Genomic DNA, 22,189 nt, shown 5'->3' on the forward strand with positions numbered 1-22,189 from the left:
TCCAGAAATAAAACAAGTTGGTCAATCCAAAAGTGATGGATTCAAGCACCCTTCTAAACATCATTGTTAGAGGATTAGGACATGGGGGCTTTGAGGTATCAGAGGGTTATACGTAGCAGATATCAATAAGAAGAATCTATAATATCAAAATTTGCAAATATTAACATTCAAAAATATGAGAATGTATAAACTAATAATACCAAAGAAAAGTAAAAGATTGGCAAATATAGTAAACATGCATAGCAACATAAATTAGAAGAACTACTTCCATGCAATCCCGCCCTAAAAAAGAATTACTTCGTTGTGGCTATCTTAGAAAAGCCTAACATGCTTCTTTTATTAATTCTCACAATAATACCCACCCCTGGGTCTACAAATGATGGTGTGAGAGATGCATGATTTGGTAGGCAGCAGCAAAAAGCTTTGTTCAATATTGCCTATTGTTTTGAGTGAGCGCCCGACTTATACTCTGTACTGGACTATTGGCTACTTCAAATTGGAAAATATTGTCCTTGATTATGGATTAAGAACGATAGGACTCAATAAATAAGCAATTTAAAATAATAAAAATAAATGGAAAACAACCACCACTTAAATAAAAAGAAAGAAAATGTTGCCCACCGTGGTACACTTACCTATGACTTATAACAGGTGATGTTGAGTACTACACACTGCATCTATTTAGTATGGCTAGCGATGACGAGACAGCAGTAACGAATGTAATCCTATTCAAATGTTAACCCAAGCTCAGTATGCAGTTGTTGTGGAAACTCCTTAAACACTTAAAGTTGACCATATACATATTGTTATTGCATCACTATGCTTGTACAGGCAGATCAGCAAGAGGATATTGGAAATCCCACCTAAGTGCAACCTCTTCGATCATCTAGTGGTCTACAATATGGACTTTTACAAAGTTTATCCTAGGCATCGTGGGGACCTTAGGAGCATCTGTAACTTGAGCATATCTTCGAAGCATTCATACATATAGCAAGATTAGCATTTGTAAAAACTGAAAGTAATTTACGAACTTGACTGTGGGGTGTTAAAGAAATCTGCCCTGCATAAGGATTTTTATTTTTCAATGTTAAGCGGAATAGTGTAGACTGAGCCACATAACAGAGTGCATAGCTCAAAAGGCTATATGCCAGCATTTTGACAATGTTCTTGGTCTTCTCCATTAAGATACTTTTAGTGATTATTGTGTGGTGAGTGGTGCATTTTAAGGCACACGGGGCCACGTAGGGTTGGTTAAAACTGGCTATATTTCAGGCACATTTTACAGGGAAACCTAGAGTTATACTCACTGTAAGAGGCTTCGAGAACGATGTGCTGGTAAATGCCTTTTAGGCTCTCTAGGCCAATTAATTTGGTTAAAATTTAAGAGGATTTCAAGACTTGTTTACAGGTGAATTATTGGTAATGTCCTTTCCCCAACCAACGCCAAGAAGAGTGCTGAAATAGATGTACAGCCCACAGGGAATGGTGCCAGTGGCCATACCACCTATGCCCCACTGACTACACCTTTATGCACACCCAACAGATAGAACTGCAAGAGTAGCAGAAGGATTGCTATTAACTAGACTCTTTGAAACTTCCTGCAGAATAGAGTGATTCCTGCACCCATAGCCATATATTTTACTGGAAAGGATACCACTGACTGTACTCACCCACATTTGTAATCTAGCTGTTACTAGCAACCTGCAGGTAATATCAATAAGTGCAAACATGGTCGTTTATCCAAATTTATCAGGCAGACTTGGCAAACAAATATGAATAGGCTGCAAAGAGTAACATGGAGTGCAAACACACTGAGACTGCTACTGTGTTGGCCAGTGTAAGCAAACTGTTAGTTTCCTCAGGTCTAAAAGCAATTTTCAGTCAGCAATCTTATGACAAGGCTATGAGATCCGGTTAGGCTGGAGCATTTACACAAACCCGGTAGTAAACAATGATAAACTCAATTATTTCTACTTTTGTATATTGAAAAGGTGCCCTTAAGCTTTAAAAGAAACAAACTAATAGAAACCTCACAGAAAACAGAGGTGACATTTTCACCCACTATCTGCATAAATGGCAGAAGTGGACAATTCTCTTATGTAGCTGTCAATGCAATGACATGATTTGTCCTTCCAGGGACAGTTTCCCATTGATCCTGCATTATTAATTAACAGGTTACTTACCTTCAGCAGTACCTTTTCTGGTAGGAGACTAAACACAGATTCCTCACCTATTGAATATACCCAGGAATCAGACTGTAGGAAAGAGCCCCATTTTGCATGGTTACCCCCACTTTTTGCCTGACATCTGACGCATTTTGACTTGATGGGTCCTGGGCACATCAAGTCAAAATGCATCAGATGCAATCAGGTTCCCAGGTCCTGTGTTCTTTCCCGAAGCTGTAACTTTGTACCCGCAACTGGCACCTCTCTGGCCACATGTAAGCCCTTTGTAAATGGTAAAATGGGTACAAAGGGCACTGAGACCAGAGAAGACCTCTAGGGGCTGCAGCGCATGTTGTGCTACCCTTAGAGGCCCTAGACTGTAACACACACAGCCAATGCAGACTGCGTGCTTTGGTGCAGAGAAAAGTGAACAATCGACAAGACACACATCCTTGTGTGCCATGCCTGCAAACTACTGCCTGTGGCCTAGGTAAGCCACCTCTCCAGCAGGGTGCACTGTACCACAGGTGAGGATACAGTTGCATGATCACTGTACCCCTACAGTGTCCAAGTCCATTCTTAGACATTGTAGGTGCAGTAAAGGAACAAAGAGTATATGGTCTGGGAGTTGGACATTATAACTCCACAGCTCCATAATGGCTTCACTGAAAACTGGGAAGTTTGATAGCAAACTTCTCAGCACATTACACCCACACTGATGCCAGTGTGGGATTTAATATAAAATGCACACAGGGAGCATGTAAAAGAGGGCCCCTGAAAAAAGACCAGCCCTGGTGTGGTTCCTGGATGGCTGCCCGCCATTTGCCACCACCAGACCGGTTTCTGGACCCCTGGGTAGAGAGCCTCCGCTCTCTGGGTCCAGAGACAAAGCCCATCCTGGGCAGAGGTGTCATGCCTCCTCCCCCAGGATGGCCTGGGTCCACGAAGGGGAAGCTTCAAAGGCCTGCCACCTTTGTAAGCTGTCCCTGCCTTTTGCTGCCCCCAGCAACTGGCTCCCACCAGTTCTGACACCCACTTTGGGCGAGCCAATTGACTGAAAAACAGAGTTAGGATGAGAGGTGTGCCCACCTTTGCCAACCCCGCCCATCTCAATCCCCTCCATCCTGGAGATGAGGGGACCTAGCCAATTATGGAGCGGCTCATGCCCCCTCCCACTAGAGGGTGGCATAATAGGGGGTGTACGCACCCCAAGGAAGAGACCCATTGGTCCCGACCTGCACACCCCTGTAACTCCCCTAAATGTAGTATTTAGAGGAGAACCTGAACCTTGCCTCCTCTTGTTTGAGGAAGAAAGAAGAAGGACTGATGGCCTGTCCTGATTCTGACCTGACTACAGTGGAAACCATGGTATGTCCAGCAGCCCCCCAGAGATTGGAGGCAATGGATACAAAAGACATCTGTTATTCCTGGGGCTTACTCTGGCCAAGCGTGATATCGCCAAGGCCTGGAAGGCAATGTCTCCGCCATCTATAGGAGTCTGGAAACAGGGCCTTGACTTCTCCATGGGATTAGAGATTCCGATATTTATGGCATGCAGGTGTCCCCAGAAACACCGAAGATATTGAAGCGGTGGGCTGACTATCGGGGTGTGTATCTTGGATCTGTTCCCCCTGCGTTGTGCAACGATGATTTGTCCTAGAGATCAAAAGTTGGGTGCTCACAGTGAGAATATTTGTACCTGTATTCAAACATTACGACAGGAGACTTTGTCTAATAATTTATATAGACACTATAAGATACTGATGTGTTTTGTTAGTAATTTTTTTATGTGTTTCATTCAATCTCCTACATACTCCTTCTTCCAACGATTCTAGTGTGTAAAACTTGACATCTTCAATACTGCCATGATACATATACAATGTGCTACCCTGTGTTATCTGGGTCTTCTGTGTCTGTCAACAATAAAAATTTGTTGTGAAAAAAAAAGTCTATCAGGTAACATCCTACATGATGTTGATGCTATACAAATTATATTGTAAGCTATTAAACCAGTAGATATATTAAAAGAAGACCGAATGAGTGTTTAGGGAAACGGCTGAATCTTAACTTCCTTAGAATTAATGGGTCAACAAGTTTAATTGCAGTGTTTTGCAAAAATAATATATGATTTTATCATGGAAGGTGCATCTTGGTATCCACCCTGGGAAGTTGAAAAAGGTCAAGCGCATTAGCTGAACCCTAGACAAAAATCTTGTTGCCTGATTTACAGTACGATGGATGAATTACTTCAAAAGACTGTGCCAAAAAATTATTATTGAAGGGACGCAGAAGGTAGTGAATGGATCTAAAGGATAGTGAATGTCACAGGAAAAAAACAGATGGAATCCAGATAGGACCAGTATATGTGTATAGGCATAGTGCACTCTGGATCAGCTGGCTCTGTGGGGATCACAAAAGGTGGTAGAGCAGAAGTTCCCTCTGAGAGGAAGTGGACTTCATGTAAAAGACTCTGTAATATTAGGTATCCTTCAAGGCAAGGGCGAATGGATGATTCATAGAACAATTTTAAGTTTATTCGGTAGTCGAAGGCTACTGGGGAATACGAGAGCTCATCAGAAAGGCGAGGGATGTGAACTAATTGGGAGGTATTGAGGAGTGGAGGGCCGTCTGCATAGTGGATGGGTCAACAGAGCTGTAGAGAAATGATATAGCAGGCCTGAGAGTAGTGGCGGGTATCTAATTGCAAAAGAGGAGCTCAATACAGCAAAGAAGATTTCTTTTTTGCGTTCCAATAGAAGGCACTGGTTGTAGGCTGGTGCTCAATACAGCAGCATGAACCTCTAAATGACACTGTAGGTTCTAACAGGCAATGGAAAGCCTGAGGAGCGATTCAGAAACTTGGTAAATGGTTCAAAGGCTGAAAAAAGGCAGTGATCAGTACTGTCGATATTAATGTCAAAAAGCTGTCATGGAAAAACATTCACTAAGAATGCTGAAATGTGACAGTGCGATGTGTAAAAGCATTTGCCACCAGCATTGATATAACAGACAAAACACCTTCATCACTATTACCTGAAGGGTGTCCTTTACCACCCTCCTCTGGTTTCCCTTCAGATTTTGGAGTAGTGCATCCATCACAGCTGGGAGTCGAGCGAGCAAGCACAGCAGAGGATGCCTCCCGTTTCTCAGAGGAGGAGTGATGCTCTTCGTCCTCTGATTTGATTTCTAGATAGAACAGAAGGAGACATGGAGTAGTCATTGGAGGAAATGCCATATACAACAGAGGAGAAGTGGCACACTATGCATAAAAAGAGAAAAAATAAAGGCATATCTAAAAATATCAAAAGGTTACTGATCGTTATCAGTAATAATGAGAGGGACCTCAGTGCATTTTTTAAAGAATTTAGAAAAACGATGTTCATCCTAACTGCCTACATACTTATAACATTGAGGTAGTTATCCAGTTACCACTTCACATAAATACTACACTGATTCAATACATATGAAGCAGCTGAAAAAAGCAAGAGAGATGTAGACTGGGGTAAAATATATTGTTACAAGATATTTTTAACTTTCTCTTATTTCATTTGTTTCTTTATATAGGACCAAAAGGTTGAACAAAAGTGATCCATACGATGGGAAGAGAAGACTCTAAACAGATTGCACCAACACATTTCCAAAGCTGATCTATCTTCTCTGTTACAGCACTTTTAAGCATCCTAGTTCCAAGGCCATTCGTTGAACGTTTTTATTAAGAATTAGCTATTATTTGAAAACATGGGTAGGAATTCTAGCAGAAATGCACAACATACATAATGAAGCTTGGTTTAGTAAATATAGAAGTATGTACAATGAAAAAAATCATGATCACAAACAATTCCAGTATCTACACAGACTATAATTCTAATTACATTGGGATTATTTGAGAGGGTGAACATTATTCATAGTGATAGGATGTAGATACCATGTTTAGACATAAAAGGGGGTATGAGAAAGAATGTTGTGATCAGTGGCACTGGTTCTCAAGAAACAGCCTATGAATAGTTAATGTGGCCATGGAAGACAAAAAGGCTGTGCTAACTTTTCGATTTGGATAATAATGGATGTACTGAGGCAAGGCGCCGATAAGAACCTGGCCCAAGCTCTCATCCTATTAGACCTGTCGGCTGCTTTTGACACGGTCGATCACGCCATCTTGATCGACCGTGTCAAAAACGCGGGTATCCAGGGCATGGCACTAACATGGATTGGCTCCTTCCTGCACCAGCGCTCCCAGTCGGTTCATCTGTCCACTTTCTCTGCCCCCTATTCCTCACTCTTCTGTGGTGTCCCTCAAGGTTCAGCTCTTTCACCCCTTTTATTTAATCTCTATATGCAACCCCTTATAGCTTCTCTTCGTCACACCCCTGTCACTATTTTCAATTATGCGGATGATTTACAGTTCATTTTTCCCATTGACTCCTCCCCTTCTTCCTGTGTTAAATTCCAATCCACCATGATTGCCATCTCTGAGTGGATGCATTTCAGCCAGCTGAAGCTCAATCCCAGCAAAACGGAGTTGGTACTGACAGGAGGGTCGTCCAACCCCTGGAGCTCCAGCTTCTAGCCTCTTTCCCTTGGCCCCCCCCACCCTGTCCTGTCAATACGGTGAAGAGCCTCGGTGTCATCATCTCTAGTGACTTATCTATGAGGCCTCAAATCAATGCTGTCACCTCCTCCTGTTTTTTCCATCTACGTAGGATCTGCAAAATTCGCAGGTTTCTTACTACTGAGGCTCTCACACTTGTCATCATGGCCCTTGTCACCTCCCGTATTGACTATGCCAACTCCCTGTATGCTGGGATTCCTGCCTACCACCTTTATCGGCTTCAGCTGGTACAAAACCAGGCGGCCAGACTGATCTTTCAACAGCCTAAGCACCAACATGTCTCGCCCCTGTTGAGGAGACTACATTGGCTCCCAGTTGCCTCTTGTTGCATCTTCAAACTGGGCTGCACTGTTTTCAAGGCACTCCTCGCTCTTGCCCCAGCTTTCACCTCCCTCAGCCTCAAGCGTCACATTCCCTCTAGAAATCTCAGGTCCTCGACACACAACCTCCTAACTGTCCCCAGGTTCAAACGTAAAAAACACAGTGGCTCCTGCTTTTCTTTTCTTGCCCCCTCACTTTGGAATTCCCTCCCGACCACTATCCGACTTTGTCCTAACTACACCTGTTTTCGTAAATTCCTAAAAACGCACCTTTTTCAGCTAGCCTATGAGTAACCTGCTGCCTGCCCCCTCCGCTTTTGTCTATGAGCGCCATGAAACCGACTGGTGACCGTGCGCGGTAGAAGTGATTTTAACATAACATTTTAACATAAGAGAACATAACATTTAGGGGGAGGGAGTTTCCTGTTGCAAAAGGAACTAGAAGACAATTAAGAGAACAAAGAAATGTTAGCCATAGTCAATTTTGTTCATGATAAAGGAGTTTGTTGGGACAGTGGCATCTGCCCAAAGGAAATGCAGTTAGTGTGTCTGCGGACCTGGAGCGTTTTAGACTCAGCTGAAGTGCCATCTAATGGTCTATTGACATTGCACAGTACGAGATTGAGGTTTAGAATTAATGGGTATGGCATAGAACTAAATGGGAAGAAGAATTGAATACCATATGCACAGATGTGATAAGGGAACCCGAATGAGGAAAATTCTAACACCCAGAGAGGCAATGTCACGGAAAACAGGATTGGACCCAGATAACAGCAATAAGTTGATTTATGTTATCAAATGTCCCTGCGACAAACTATATGTGGGACGAACGACACAAAAGATAAAATGCAGGACCTTCAACATATGTTCAAATGCACTAAGGGATTAATACACTTCATTTACATCAATCTCCCTCCATTATTTTAGATACCCGATGCAGTCTATCCATGACGTTTCGTTGGAATACACATCTGACTTAGCCTCTTAAGGCCTAATGGCCTTGTCCCATTTTTCTTCAATGTTTGAAAACTCTGTAAGTGGATCAAATGTAGTCCGCTTAACAGCATGTTTCTATTAACTTTCTGAACACACTCTCATACAGAATTTTTTCTGCAGGCTGTCCAACCTTTCATCCTGTCCTGAAGAAGACCCGTCTTTGACATCTTTAAACTCATGCTATTTGTCAGGGTCGAAAAGTCGACGGTTGTTTGTCCTTTCATGCTCCAACAGGCTTGCTAGCACGTAACTTTGTATATTCAATCATCAAGCTAGCGACACTGTTTGTCGAATTTGAAATTGGAGTTTTTCAAAAAGTTTTTATTGTAAATATATGTACAGTATTTTGTCACATTTGTGTTTAATACACACATTTTTTCACTTTATCACCACACCCACTATGTCACGTTAATCACGCTCACGTGTGCAGTTTTATTCATTCATTTTTCGAACAGCGTTTCCAGTTTGTTTTGGGAATTCTAGACCGCCCCTTTTTTGAATAAGATGAAAATACAAAGTAAAATATTACCTTTTGTATGAATAACATATTGTGTTTGTCATTTTGCGTGTGTTCAATGTTTATATGTACTCAAATGTTTAAAACTACAAAGTAATTGTTTGACCCGACAGAATCAATGGTTAATATTGCATAGGCCCAGGTTCTGATGGATACTGGGTTACCCCATTGCTTTTCAAATAGATGTCTCTGTCATCATCATCATCATCACTTTATTTTGATCATAAAAGAACATAAAAGTACACAGCACATACATTATACAATTAAGGAGAATCAAATTAATACATAGATAAGAACATTTCATATAAAAGAAAAATCACACATACTTCTAGTGGATGATTTCATCATGAAGTACTCACTGTGCACTTTTTATACAGTACAAATCAATTGTTAGGTAAATCGAGGTCCATAATAAAGTGCATTTCATTCGTTCTATCCACAAAAAATGCCAGTATCTGGACAAACCAAAGGCCACAACTCTACGTGTATACGTACTCGAGATTCTTAGCACCTGCAGATAGTGGCCATGTCCAACTAGTTTACAAAGTGGTATTATCTATTTTTCCATGAGAGATTTATAGTTAGGACAAAAAAATGGCAAATGCACAATGGATTCAGGGCTTGCATTACAGGCAGGACAAAGATCATCAATGACAGCATCATTGCTCCATTTTTCACAAAAAGTTTTGTGGGTATAGTTTTATAGCGAAACTGGAAAAAAAGTTTCTGGGCCAGGGGAGGGACGATTTCATCCAGTGTATCCTCAAAACAGGGGACACATGTAACATTGAGGAATTCAGTCGTCAAGTGACCCTCAGCTTTTCACAAGAGTTGCAGTAGTATTATTTCCCAAAAAATTTCCTTTAGCTTAACTCTGGATACAGATACCAGGATATCTGGATCAGACCAGAACCTCATCATCCTAAGCGTCCCTAGTAACTCTTTTAATACTCTAAACCAGGGAATTGAGGTGATCGATTAAGACTTTAGTAGCTCGGGGAGGGGCTCCCGGTATGGTAGAAGCTCATCCATGGCCCACAGCCTGTGCCAAAACATCAAGAGTTTGTAGCTTACTTTATGTGCGAACTGCCTTTGAGCAAGATAAAGTATAAAGGCACCAGCGGGTTACTTGCAGGTAGATCTGCCAAGGATCTGAGGAAATGATTTTCAACTGCAGGCAAGCAACTTGTCAAACCTGTGCCCCATAAAGAGCACCCCCTAATACTTTTGTGTTATAGATTTCTAGAGCGTGTGCAAGTTGTCTTGATATTGTTTTCCTGTGTATTTTGGTAATGTTAGCGGTCTGATGTATAAGTTGCATCTTCACCTTTTCGATATGTGCCTCCCAATTTATTGTTGGAGTCAGGCAGATGCCCAAATAGTCAAAAGCATCAACACGCTCCAAGTTACTGTTACCAATTAACACAGGTCTTTCGTTGGGCTTAACATTCCGTTTCTAAAAATAATATACTTCGTTTTTGTTTCATTTAACACCAGCCCTCGCTCATTGCAAAACGTAATAAATCATTTAAAAGCCGCTGTAATCCCTGCAGCGATTTGGAGAATAAAAGTGTATCATCAGCAAAAAGCACTCTTTTTCTGCCGATTTTAGGGGCATAGCACCCATCTCTATCTAAAAAGTTAACAACATCATTGATAAAAAGAATAAAAAGTGTGGGAGAAAGGTACACAGCCCTGCCTTACTCCACGCCGAACCGGGAAGGGATCATTAAGTTGGTTGCTCTCCCCCCACCTTGCCTGTGCTGTGTTTGATGAATGTAATCTGATTAAAACATCTAAAAGATTTTATGGTATACCCTGTTTTCTTAAGACCTTCCAAAGATTTGCACGTGGGATTAGGTCAAAGTCAGACCGTAAATGTACGAAAGCCACATAGAGCTTTCCTCCCTTTACTTGCACTTCCTTCCAATAGATGCACAATAAACGGAAAGTTTGATCCAGGGTGCTAGTTTTGGCTCGAAAACCTGCTTGGAGGTCATTCAGGATATTTGACTCTGTAATCCTTTCCTGTATCTGGGCTAGAATTTGCTTGCAAAAAATCTTTTGCAGAGAGTCGATAAGGCTAATTGGCCTACAACTGGATGGTCTCACTCTGTCCCACTTTTTGTAGATTGGGATGATCTCAGTATTTCTCCACGAGGGAGGGATAGAGGTACCTTTGATGAGTAAGTTAGTTAGTAAGTTTATGTAAGATCCCCAGAGTGCTACATCCTCTTTGCAGAGATAATTTGAAATTCTTGCGTTTCTTCTATTGACTAAGAAAGACTTTCACCCTCAATTCCATCCTTTCTAACGCCTTCATCTAACCCATCAACTATAGCATCCCTTGACTCATAAAGAGAGCCAAAATGTGCTTCCCCGTCCTCTGGCTGTACTGAGAATTCTAGTGTTCTCCCATTTCCCTCAAGCCAGTATGCTACTTTGCTCCAAAAGCTCTTCGAATCTTTAACTAGCAATGCTTTCCGTAGAGCAGACCAGAGGGAGCCCTCCCAGTCCTTCACAGATTCAATTGCCCGCTTATAGTTTGCTCTGCAGGTCACTATCTCAATACGTGATTTTTTCTTTACGGCCCTTAGAAGTGCCTCCTCGCTGAGCCTATAATCCTTATTATACAATGCACCCTGTTCATCTGGTCTCTGGTGTATGCTGGTTCTTTCCTTCTTTTCCTGAGCGGCCTAACAGTTCTTTATATAAAAGCTCATGACTAGAGCCTATTATCTTAGCGATGTTTTCAACGGTGGTGCTGGCAGATTTCTCAAGTAGCATACAAACCTTCTTCTTAACTGCACTTAGTGCCTAAGGGAGAGCCTCCACTCAGTTCCATCTAATTGTCCTTTGATTATTGGTAATTGTTAAAATACCTAAATCTAGGCAACCCTTTTTGGCAGGCCCAAAAGCGCCCTGGTTAGTAAGAGTAAGGGCTAGGGCATTGCAGTCACTGTCAACCCCTTTTGCCACTTCCATGTCTATAACTGAGTACCAATAATTTAGAGATATTAGACAATAATTAATCCTACTTTTGTGACATGGCCTATTAAAGATGGAATCCCCATTTGGGTCAGAGGTTGTCCTTCCATTTGTGGCTCTCAAGTCATGCTGCATAGTGAGTGCCATCATCTGTGCTCTTCAATTGGACCACCTTACTAGAGGAAGATCTAGCTGAGTGATTTGCCACTCTGTCAGATTTGGGGGAATCTGGGCTAGCGGTTCAAAGTACAATTAAAATCCCCCGCCACTAATACCGGGGAGTTATCTGAGTAGTGTGATAGTGCAAGATCTAGGATGCACAATGTATTAGTTTCCTCCTTGGCCCTCTGGACTCTGTTATAAACATTAAACATCCTTGTTTTTAAACCAATATTAGAGGTTAGCTCTAATGAGAGTATGTCCTCAGAGTCCACAAGCAGGAGTTTCACTTTAAACCCTAGACCAATTTTCACCCATACTGCTAGTCCTCCCGAGGGTCTACCCAGCTCTTTTCTTGTGGCATCAATTGCATAGGTGCAAAAAAACACTTCTATAGGGACATTGGAGGCTCCAAGATTCTTGGAAAAGGATTACATCGAACAAATCTACAAAAAAAATCACCACCATTAGCTTGGAGATCCCAGCCACATTCCATACCAGTACCCTTAAGGAGTGGGTTTCCAAGATTCCCCCTCCTATCCCTTCTGTACCCCCCTAATGTGGCAGCCTCAGCTCCATTTCCCACAGCAGGAACGTTCTCACTATTCACCTCAGGATCTGATACTACAGCACACATAATGGGGGAATTGTATTTTGGAAGGAACTGGTATTTTACGACACCAGGGGACTTAAGTATCCAAGCCTATTTATGATGGACACCTGTGCCTCATACAGGGGTCAGCTGTGCCTCCTCTGGACACCCAAATGGAGTGGCGCAACCCTATTGGCAAACACCTATTATTGGAGGACACAACCTAGTGCGATCTTCAGCAATAGGTGCTAAGAGAGGTCTGGGGAGTGCTCCAGCAGGGGTCTATATCTGATAGATATGCAGAAATTTTCAGGAGGCACTGTGCGGGAATCGATAGACAATAAACCAGTGATAATAGCAGCATCATGGAAGCTAACCTCAATCATACCCCACATTGAGCTCTGCACAGGGAGTGTTCTAGCCAATTTAATATCATCCCTAATAATTGAATACCATTGTCGGGTAGACCTTAACCAGTGTATGCCCGTGTTCTTAAGCAACTCCTGGTTTTTAAAGCTCCTGGTAGGAAGTTTAGGAACCTCTGTGAGGTAAATTTCTGCAGGAATTTCCCATATCACTGGTCTCACGTAGACACCTTCCCATACAGTCCCCCTGACTGGGGCCCTCCCATGATCTCGCACATATGTATTGCCGTTGTCCAGAACCACTTCTCCTCAGTATATGTCTCTACCTTGTGTGGTGCCCGGAGGGTTACTCTGGGTTTGTTTCATAGTATCTTTAGGGTTACAATCCCCAGTATTAAATGGTAAACACTGGGTATATCTTATTCGCATTGGATCTTGAATGCAATTTTCATTTTTACTGGCCATACTGCATGTTTCTGCTCCATTAGCAATCCTACTTGTTGATGGTGGCTTGGTTTCTGAGGCCACCAGAAGCCCACCGTCAACCCTTTCCAGCAAAGTGGCAACCTTTCGTTTGAGGGAGGATGCCTCCGCTCTCAGCTCACCTCCTCCTCCTTAACACCTTCTTCCTCTACTTCGAGGACATCAAATCTATTGTGACACTCAATATTGACAGTCGGTGTTATACTATGCACTCTTCGAGGATCAACACTAGGTTGAGTATCTGTTACACTTGGCCCCAATCTGGGCAAGTCAGTATCCAAGGCCTTGTTGTGCCTGCTGTTATGCTTTCTGGATATCAGTGGGATTTGTTTAGCTATCTTTTTGTTGGGGGAGGTTCAGGTGAGGTTTCAGTCATTGATCCAAAGGGTCCAGCATCTAAGGCTTTACTACGCCTTTTGTTTTGCTTTTTAAACATCAGAGGGATCTGCTTAGCTATTTTCTTCACTGGGGCGGATGGGGTGAAGTAGTAGTCACTAAACCAAGGGCGTTATCAATGCTGATGTGGCTGCCCAAGAGGGAGAAGGACTTGGTGGATCAGAATTGAATATATCCTGGCATTCTGCCAAGATAGTCTCAATCCTATCCATTGTCTCATAACAAACCACATTTGATGGCCTATTAGAACCAAGTGGCTGTCCCTTGGCCTTCCTTTTACCCATTATTCATTCTAGACTTGGCAGTTTTCTAAGACACAGGGTAGAACCAAATGGGTGGATCAAGAACAGAGGTTGGTTGCCCAGCACCCCCACAACACCAAGAAACAAAACAACAGTAATGGTGTGCTTTTGCAAGCAAAAAATTCACTAGTAAATTAATACAATTTTTAAAGTGCAAGGTCTAAAGTGCTAGTGCTAAGGGCTTGGGAGTAAGGTCAAGGTGCCTAATGTAGGAAAAAATTATACAAAGTTCAGATAGCTAAAATACAATCACATGATAGAAATTAGGAACATTAGGTCAAGTTGTATGCAAGGGAATGCATTGTATGCAAAGAGACAAAACAATGGAATAACAAAAGAGAAGTACATGGAGATAACTAAAACTTACAGAAACATTAACATGTAGGTGAGGGAATTGGTGTGTGTACATATGTATGAGCATCCAGGGATAGCTGGAAGATGGAGTCAAGGTGTACAGGTACAAGAAGAGGGCCTCTTCCGACTTGTGGATGCAACCTCACACACATCCAGGGTTGAAGAGATAAATCATTCTCTGATCAAAGGCAAATCCCTTCACTCATTTTTAGGTCTCGCGACCTATCAATGCGCGCAAGCGCATTGAGCGGAGCGAGAATTCAAGTGCTCGAAATCCTCGTCAAACCAAGGGCTTCTTGGTGCGGTTTTCATTAAGTTCACGTGAATCACGTGACCAAACAAGCACGCGCATTCACGGCCGCACAGCACATCAAAGGGCTTCGCCCAGCGTGCGCTCTGCGGCTTCTCCTCCCCTAATTAATCATGGCTGGCCGGCCTGCCGTACTTTCAGTTTCCCGGCCTTCTCTGCATTATCAGGTACGTGTTGGTGACGCATTATTTCACTTTGTCTCCGTGCGTGCATTTATTTAATGTTATCCTCTCATTCATTAAGTCCTATCTCTTGTTTTTCTATGCACTCTAATGCCAATCCTTCCTTTAGCCTCTTTCTTCCCCATACCACGTCTACCCCATTCCCCGTCTCTCTTCTCTCGACTCTTTCTTCCGGATTCTCCCCCCTTCATGTGTATCCTCTGCCTGCATTCGCAGTCTCTCGCTAACCTTTTGCTTTCAAGCTCTCAATTACCTTTCCTTCCTATCGCAATCTGCCTTTTCCCACAAGCCTTTCTACTCTGTGTTCGCACTCTGCCTCCTCAGTTTCCTCCGCCTCTGTTTCACTGCCAGTCTTTCTTTTGTGACCTTCTCTCCCCCCTCTTTTCTTTCAGTCTACCCTAATTTCTCTTTCGTCATGTGCCTATCTTTCCTATTCCTCGGCCTTGACCCTCTCTCCATCCTGTCTCACTTCCTCTGCCTCTTTCTTAGTCACTCTCTGACGTCTCCGTTTCCCCCCTTCGAATTCTGCAGTTTTGCACGTCTTTCTCCTAGTCGCCTCGCCGTAACCTCTATTTCATTTTTTCTTTCTCTCTATTTCATCTCTCTTTTTTATTTTCCTCTTTCTCTTCCTGCCTACTTACCACTAACTCTTTAACATCCATGCCGCTGTATATTCTATTTTACTGCTTTAACTGTTTACCTCTTTTTGTCTTTCTCAATGTTTCACCTTCCACTTTCTCCCGCCCCTCTAGGTGCGGTAGTTATCCTCTATTTCGGGTTTCTATACATTCTCTCTTCCTCATTAGGACGATGGGCACCAGTCCTGTCAAATTAAGGTGCATTTTTACTACCCTGTCGATAGGCAGCAGCCCTGTCACATTAATATGCACTAGTACTATCACGACAATACACTCCAGTCTTTTCATAATATGATGCACTGTTCCATCTGTCACGACGATATACTCCAGCCTCGTGAGGATAAAATGCACTAATCACAAGCTGACATTAAGCAGTCCTCATGGCACAGTGAGGCCCACTGCTCCTAAAACAATCATAGCCATCCACCCTTTCATCGTAGGACACGGCACACGCTATTCCTATCACGACAATAGGCGACATATAAATGTCATGGGAATCTGCATTATTCGTGGAATGACTCTGAGCACCAGCCCTGCTCCAAAACTGCTCTTTAGTCTTTTCGTAATTGTTGGAACATGATTGTGCCCTGCTTGTTAAACAGACGCATGCCCTTGCCCGAGTGCCTGACAGGACTGCACGTGAAACTGGCATCCTAACATTTGTTTTGGCTCTTTTGTCATACTAATCTAGGGTGATGCGAGGTCCAGAAACTGGTCATTGTGGGCACTGGCCCAGAGACGGTTTAAAGCATGGGCCCAGGGTCCCATCCTTTCAGGAGGGCACATGATAGAACCAGTTATGTTCTGCAGAGGGTCTTCTTGGCCTGATTACCTTGAATATTTCTCAAACAGATAGTTTTAAATCCCGTTTTCCTTGAATGTTTTTTTTTTGTAGGTGATGCATGGGAGTCTATTACAGATATTTTGCAGAGAAATGTTCATTTTTTTTAACATGATGCAACTGTCCCTGCGATTTGTTTCAAGTTATCATTTTATTCCCTTATTTCATGCTCGTCCTCAATGTCAAATTCAATGAAGCATCCAGAAATGTTTTCTAGTGAGCTCGTGCACAACCATTTCTCAACATGTTAGCCATGCAGGTCTCTGCAGCACCTTAAGCCTGTGCCCTTGCAATGCATCGTTTCCATGCTTGTTATTATGTAGTGGGTAAAGTAAAACAGGCCTCTATACTCATGACACAATGGAATTACTGTTGTCCGACTAGGGATTAAGAGAGTTCTCAATAGATGCCTCTGTGCTAAGATGCATCATCACCTGGACAAAATACATTGCAGCAAACTTTCTATTTTGGCGACAAGGTTCTCTTTTCCTCTAGAGGTGGCCCACATTTTGAATGATTGATAATATCAGTTATTGTACTAAGACATGCTGCCAAGTGCCATGGATGCCACACAGATATCTGTCCACATATTCTCTTATAGTTACCCCTACAATCTTTGGTCAAATATGCAAGCACAAACTAGAGGAGAATACAAATTATATTCCGCTTTTTAACATTTTTCAACATAGGAGCATCTTAATTTTTTTTAAAGTTCATGAACCTCAGAGGCACAATGAGGGACATCAAAGTCATTGTCTTAGCTATTAAAAGTTGTGCCTGCTCCCAAGTTCAAGTTTATTTCTATTTGCTTTGGTACTCCACTGAGGACCACAAATATTATACAGATAAGATTCAATTACTACCGCATTTAAAACTTTTCATGTTAGTACAAAGATAAAAAAGGTTTTAAAAATTTATAAAATTTATAACATACTAGTTCATTTGGGGGAGATTTGCATACGATAATCAGTTCCTTTACGGTGGTAATACGACATCTGACATATATGGGGTACAGATGTTTTGCCCTTGCCGCTACTACTTTTGGATTGAGACAGGTGAACAGTAGATGCTCTAAGTCTTACTCCCCGCCATTACATAGGCTGCATAATGTGGTTTCGTTTGGATGCCATTTCGCTGTTATAGTTTGGACGGGTAAAATGCCCAGCCGAAGCAGGATGATTGATCTCCTAGCGCCATGCGTGAGGTTAAAATCTATATATTTTTGAGTTTTCTTGAGTACCACTGTTTCCGTAATGTTTTTATATAAAGTTAATTTGGCGCAATGCGAGGAGTCAAGTTCAAAGCTAAGTCTTGGGGTATAGCATTTCAGAAAAAGTTTCAATTGAGATGGTGTCCAAGTTAGCAGCAGATTGACAATAATATCTGCCAGTTTAAAGGCAATAGACATGTTTTTGAAGAATACATATTTCGATGAGTCGCAGTCAAAGGTTTCTGCTTTGAGCAGGGAGCGAAGAGTCCCATCCTTCGCATGTAGCAGGTTGTATGCCCACCTAATCACGTTGGCAATACCTTTAGAGTAAGAGCTTGTGAGTGAAAGTTCAAGGCGGAGAGCTTGTACTGGAATAGATTGCGATACCTTTAACATTCTCCTTAGTATTTTTCCTTCTTTTAGGTCCAGGAATGACCACTGTTTGATTGGAATGTATTCCAAGGCGTATGATAGAACTGAAGGTATCTTCACACTGTAGGCTTTTAGCAGGGAGGAGAAGTGTCTATTTCCAGAGGACGCCTATAACCTTTGCAGAGCTCCTGCATGTACCTCGGATTTCCTGGACAAGTTTAGGAGCTGTTGATTGTTTTTTAGAGACTTAGTAAAGATCCTGCCCAGGTAGGTGTAGTCCTCAACCTCTTCAACTTTTTCGCCGCCCAGTCTCCAACAGTATTTGCTGCTTTTTTTCCTCGCTGAAAAAGAGACTATTTTTGTTTTGGTTAAATTAGGAATTAAAATTTTTTCCTGGGTATACTTATACAAGGCATCCAGATCGCTTTGCAGACCAAAGGAGGTTAGGTCCAGTACTATAATATCGTCTGCATATAGTAGGGCATGTTTATTTTGAGCTGCTACCTTTGGTGGGAAGCTTCGCACTTGTTGTAGACGCTGCGGCAGATCACTGAGATATAATGAAAACAGCAAGGGGGCAAGGAGACATCCTTGCTTGAGTCCGTTTGGCGTCGGGATCGGGTTGGTCAGGCCCTTTTCCCTCCCCATTTGAAATTGACACCAGGTGGCTGTGTACAGGGCAATTATAATTCGTAGTAGCTGTTCTGGGATTCCTAATTCCCTCAATTTATTCCATAGCAACGCTCTGTCCACTCGGTCGAACGCTGTTGTAAAGTCAATAAATGCTGCATACACAGGCTGGGATTTAACTACCACATATTTGTCAAGGATAGTTTGTAGAATCGCGATATTGTCTATGACTGAGTGCTTTGGCCTGAAGCCTGCTTGGTAGAGCGGAATCAGTCCCAGTGAGAATGCCCACTTTTTAAGTTGGTCCAGGACCTCTGCAGCAAAGATCTTTCCCGTGACGTCCAATAGCGCTATTTGTATATAATTGCCAGGTTGGTGTCTCGGTCCCTTTTTGAGTATTGGTACTACGATGCTACCCTTCCAAGATTTGGGCATTTCCCCTGTCTTGAGAATGAAATTAAAGAGGGGAAAAAGCACCGTACTCCATCCCTTAGGGTCAGCCTGAAGGACCATGATTGGAATTTGATCTGGGCTGGTGGCTCCTGTTGATCTTGCCTTCCTTATGTGCATTTCCGTAGAGAAGGGGGAAGCAGTTCCAATGGGCGAGGGGTTTCCTTCGCAGTTACTTGTGGGGCTACTAGACATTTCATAGGTTGTATTTAATTTATACAGGTTGGTTATACATAAATCCCATTCTTTAGGGGGAACTGGGATAGCTTGCAGGGCCTTTTTTGTGCCTGTCTCTTTTGCAATTAAGGACAAGTGCGTTGGTTGTACTGCTTTGCTGCTATCCGCAGGTCGACCCAGTTTTTATCTTCTGCTGTACTTTTTATTCGTTGTTTCTCCCTCTTGAGTTGATTCTTCAATTTGTTGATTTCTGCCTGTCTTGGCATTGAGAGTTCCAGGAACTGTGCTCTTATCAGTTTGTTTAGCATTTTTGCGGTTGTGGATGACTTAATGGTTTTGTTTCCGTGCTTTGCTGGTACTGCTTGTTGCAATTTGTATTGAAGCATTTGTATTAGTATCTCAAGAATTGACTCAAAGTTTGTTATTGGGTTGGAGGAGTGCTGTATCAGAAGAAGTTGATTAGTGTTTATTAAGGTGGTTATTTTATTGAGCGTAGATTAATTCCAATAGATCCGCCTTTGATTTGTCTTTACCATAACTGTACTGTGCTTAAACATGATATGGCTAGTTGGACATGTGATTATTTTCCATTGCGTAAGTAATGACAGAATAGCATGATCGCTTCCCTGGACAGAGTGAATTCGAAGATGTGAGGCAGACCCAAATATATCCAAGCTACAGATCATATAGTCCAGGATTGATAAGGTATTAGTTCCCCGTCTCATGTAAGATGCAGGAATGTCACCTTCCACGTTCCCATTTAGAATAGTTCAGTTTAATAGTGGGAGTGATGCTAATAATATTTTCCCCCTTTTATCGACCTTGTTTCTAATTGGGAACAACGGCACTGAAATTTCCAGAGCTTGTTCTTTGTACCAGTTTGCCCATTTTGATATTTCACTATTTGATAGTTTTCCATTAAGGTCGCCCATGATCATATATGGCAAATAGGCTAGGGCTTCTATTATTTTCTGGATACCATCCAGGATGTCAACAAATAGCCCATCATGTTTTTGTCCAGGTGGAATATATACGTTAAAAAGTAAAACATTTTTTTGCAGATCTGAGGGGTCTGTCTCCAGCCTGATCTTAATACATTGAAAGTGTTTAGATTTTGTAGTGATGATTTCTTAGGCCCAATTATACTCTTCGCTTAGTAGGATAGCTATCCCTCCCTTCGCATGACCTCGGTCAACTTCCTGCGCAGGAATATCATAGGTGAAATACCCATCCTGATGAAAACTTTTTGTTGACCAGGTTTCTTGTAGCGCAATTATAGCGGATTGATTTTTTGCGAGCTCAATCATTTTTTCTTTTGTTTTCCCTGCTATATTCCAGGATGATATCGATAGGCCATTGTTAAACAGAGTGATTCTTGTTCAGCGCTTGTTTTTTGTTGTTCAGAGTCTCTGCGATCCATAACCATGACTGATCTACTCTTGCTGCATCCTTTTTTTGGGTACTTTGGCTCCAAATTTCCCTTTCTCCGTCCTTTACGGAAATACATAGATTTTCTGCTGAATCTTCTATGTAATTGGTCATTTTATTTGGCTGATGGGGAATTTTTCGTAATGATCCCTTATGCCGATTTCTCGAGTTACAGTCTGAAGTTTTCTGTACTGAGGTCAAATCGTAGCCACATTTGTGGAGAGTCTCTTGTTCCTTCAAGATAATTCCAGGCAGCACAGGTGACCAAAATTCTACCATGGCGGTTTTCATGTTTTCTTTATCCGGGAAGGTTACTAAGTTAATTTCTTTTCGTGTTAAGGTTTGTAGCAGCAAAATACGTTGCAGGAGATTAATGATTCGGCCTCGATTGAGAGGGGCATCATCTGTGGGAAAGAGCTCTGTTATTTGTAGGTGTGTTGATACCTCCAATCCCACTCGGAAGTTGGTTGAGGTACCGACGGACAGAGCGGGCCTCATTTTCCCGAGCGGGTGCCGGGTGAGGTGAGGTTACTTCCCACAAAACGCTGGGAATAGGACGAGTTATCTTACTTTCCACCAGATAATATTGGGGCTCCAAGTTTCTGGTAGGAGTATGTATATTGTTTGCATTTACAATGTAAAATTGTTCACTTTCTCCCCGGGACTGACATCCCCCAGTCGTCTCCATTGGAAGATCGTATTCTTGATGGCCATGTCCCGGACAGTACGATTTCCTTAATTTATAAAAAACTTATTAACAATAGGGCTGACCTTCTGGAGAAGCTTCGGGCCTCCTGGGTGGCGGATGGGCTCGAACTGGATGACGAAGACTGGCAAATGGCAATTTCCTCCCCTAAGGAGGTGGCTATTCCGGCTCGGCTCCGTTTTGTGCAACTAAAGATCCTCCATCGCGTCTATGTGACTGGTATGCGTCTGGTACGAATGGGGCTTGCGACAGATGGATTATGTAGACGTGGCTGTGGTATGAATGGTACTTTTCTTCATATTTTGTGGGAATGCCCGGTTGTCTCTGCTTTCTGGTCTAGGGTCCACGATGTGATGGGACGTGTTACTGGGGTCCCCCTCCTTCCCGAGGCAAGGCGCTGCCTGCTTAATGTGTGGGAGGCTACGGACTGTACGGCCGCTCAGACTTTCTGGATCACCCTGGGCAACATGGTTGCCAAAAGGGACATAGCACAGCTTTGGGGCTCCAACAGACCGCCTGGACCCAGTGCCTGGAAAGATAACATGAATTGGTGCATGTTTCGGGAGAAGACGGTGTATGAGGCTCGGGGTCGTCCTAGGAAGTGGAATAGAATCTGGGCGCAATGGAATGAATACCGGGGTGACATTTGTACCCCACCACTTGATTACGCCGACGCCATTCCCTCCTCCCCATAGTTTACGTTCCTTTCATTATTTTCCATTCTTCACTCCCCTTCATCGTTTCCCTCCCCTAGTAGACTTGCTTCCATTCTTGTATATTGTTTCCCACTTTTCCTCCCCTCCTGTGAACTTGCTATTGCTCTACCATGTGTTTGTTTTTGCTGTTTGTTTAACTTCGACAAAATCACAAAATTGAACCTTCAATATCCTCTAATTGTTGCTTTATGCACTACACCATAATGAAGCACGATGCGGCCTTCTCCGCAGTATAATGTGTTCTACTCTTTGACCGATTGTCATAGCGGCCGGTCCAAAGGGG

The 22,189-nt window shown here is 42.6% G+C and overlaps 1 protein-coding gene across 1 annotated transcript in view; it reads right to left on the reverse strand.

The window, feature by feature from the left end:
* The window catches only part of HYDIN (HYDIN axonemal central pair apparatus protein), a 2,950,008-nt gene that overhangs the window by 1,547,826 nt on the left and 1,379,993 nt on the right, over positions 1–22,189 (reverse strand). The window contains exon 38 of the mRNA XM_086945295.1: positions 5,199–5,351. Within this exon, the coding sequence (XP_086801421.1) occupies positions 5,199–5,351 (153 nt within the window). The remainder of the gene's footprint in view (positions 1–5,198; positions 5,352–22,189) is intronic.

The sequence above is a fragment of the Lissotriton vulgaris genome, chromosome 12, assembly GCF_964263255.1.
Source record: "Lissotriton vulgaris chromosome 12, aLisVul1.2, whole genome shotgun sequence".
NCBI classification, from domain to species: Eukaryota; Metazoa; Chordata; class Amphibia; order Caudata; family Salamandridae; genus Lissotriton; species Lissotriton vulgaris.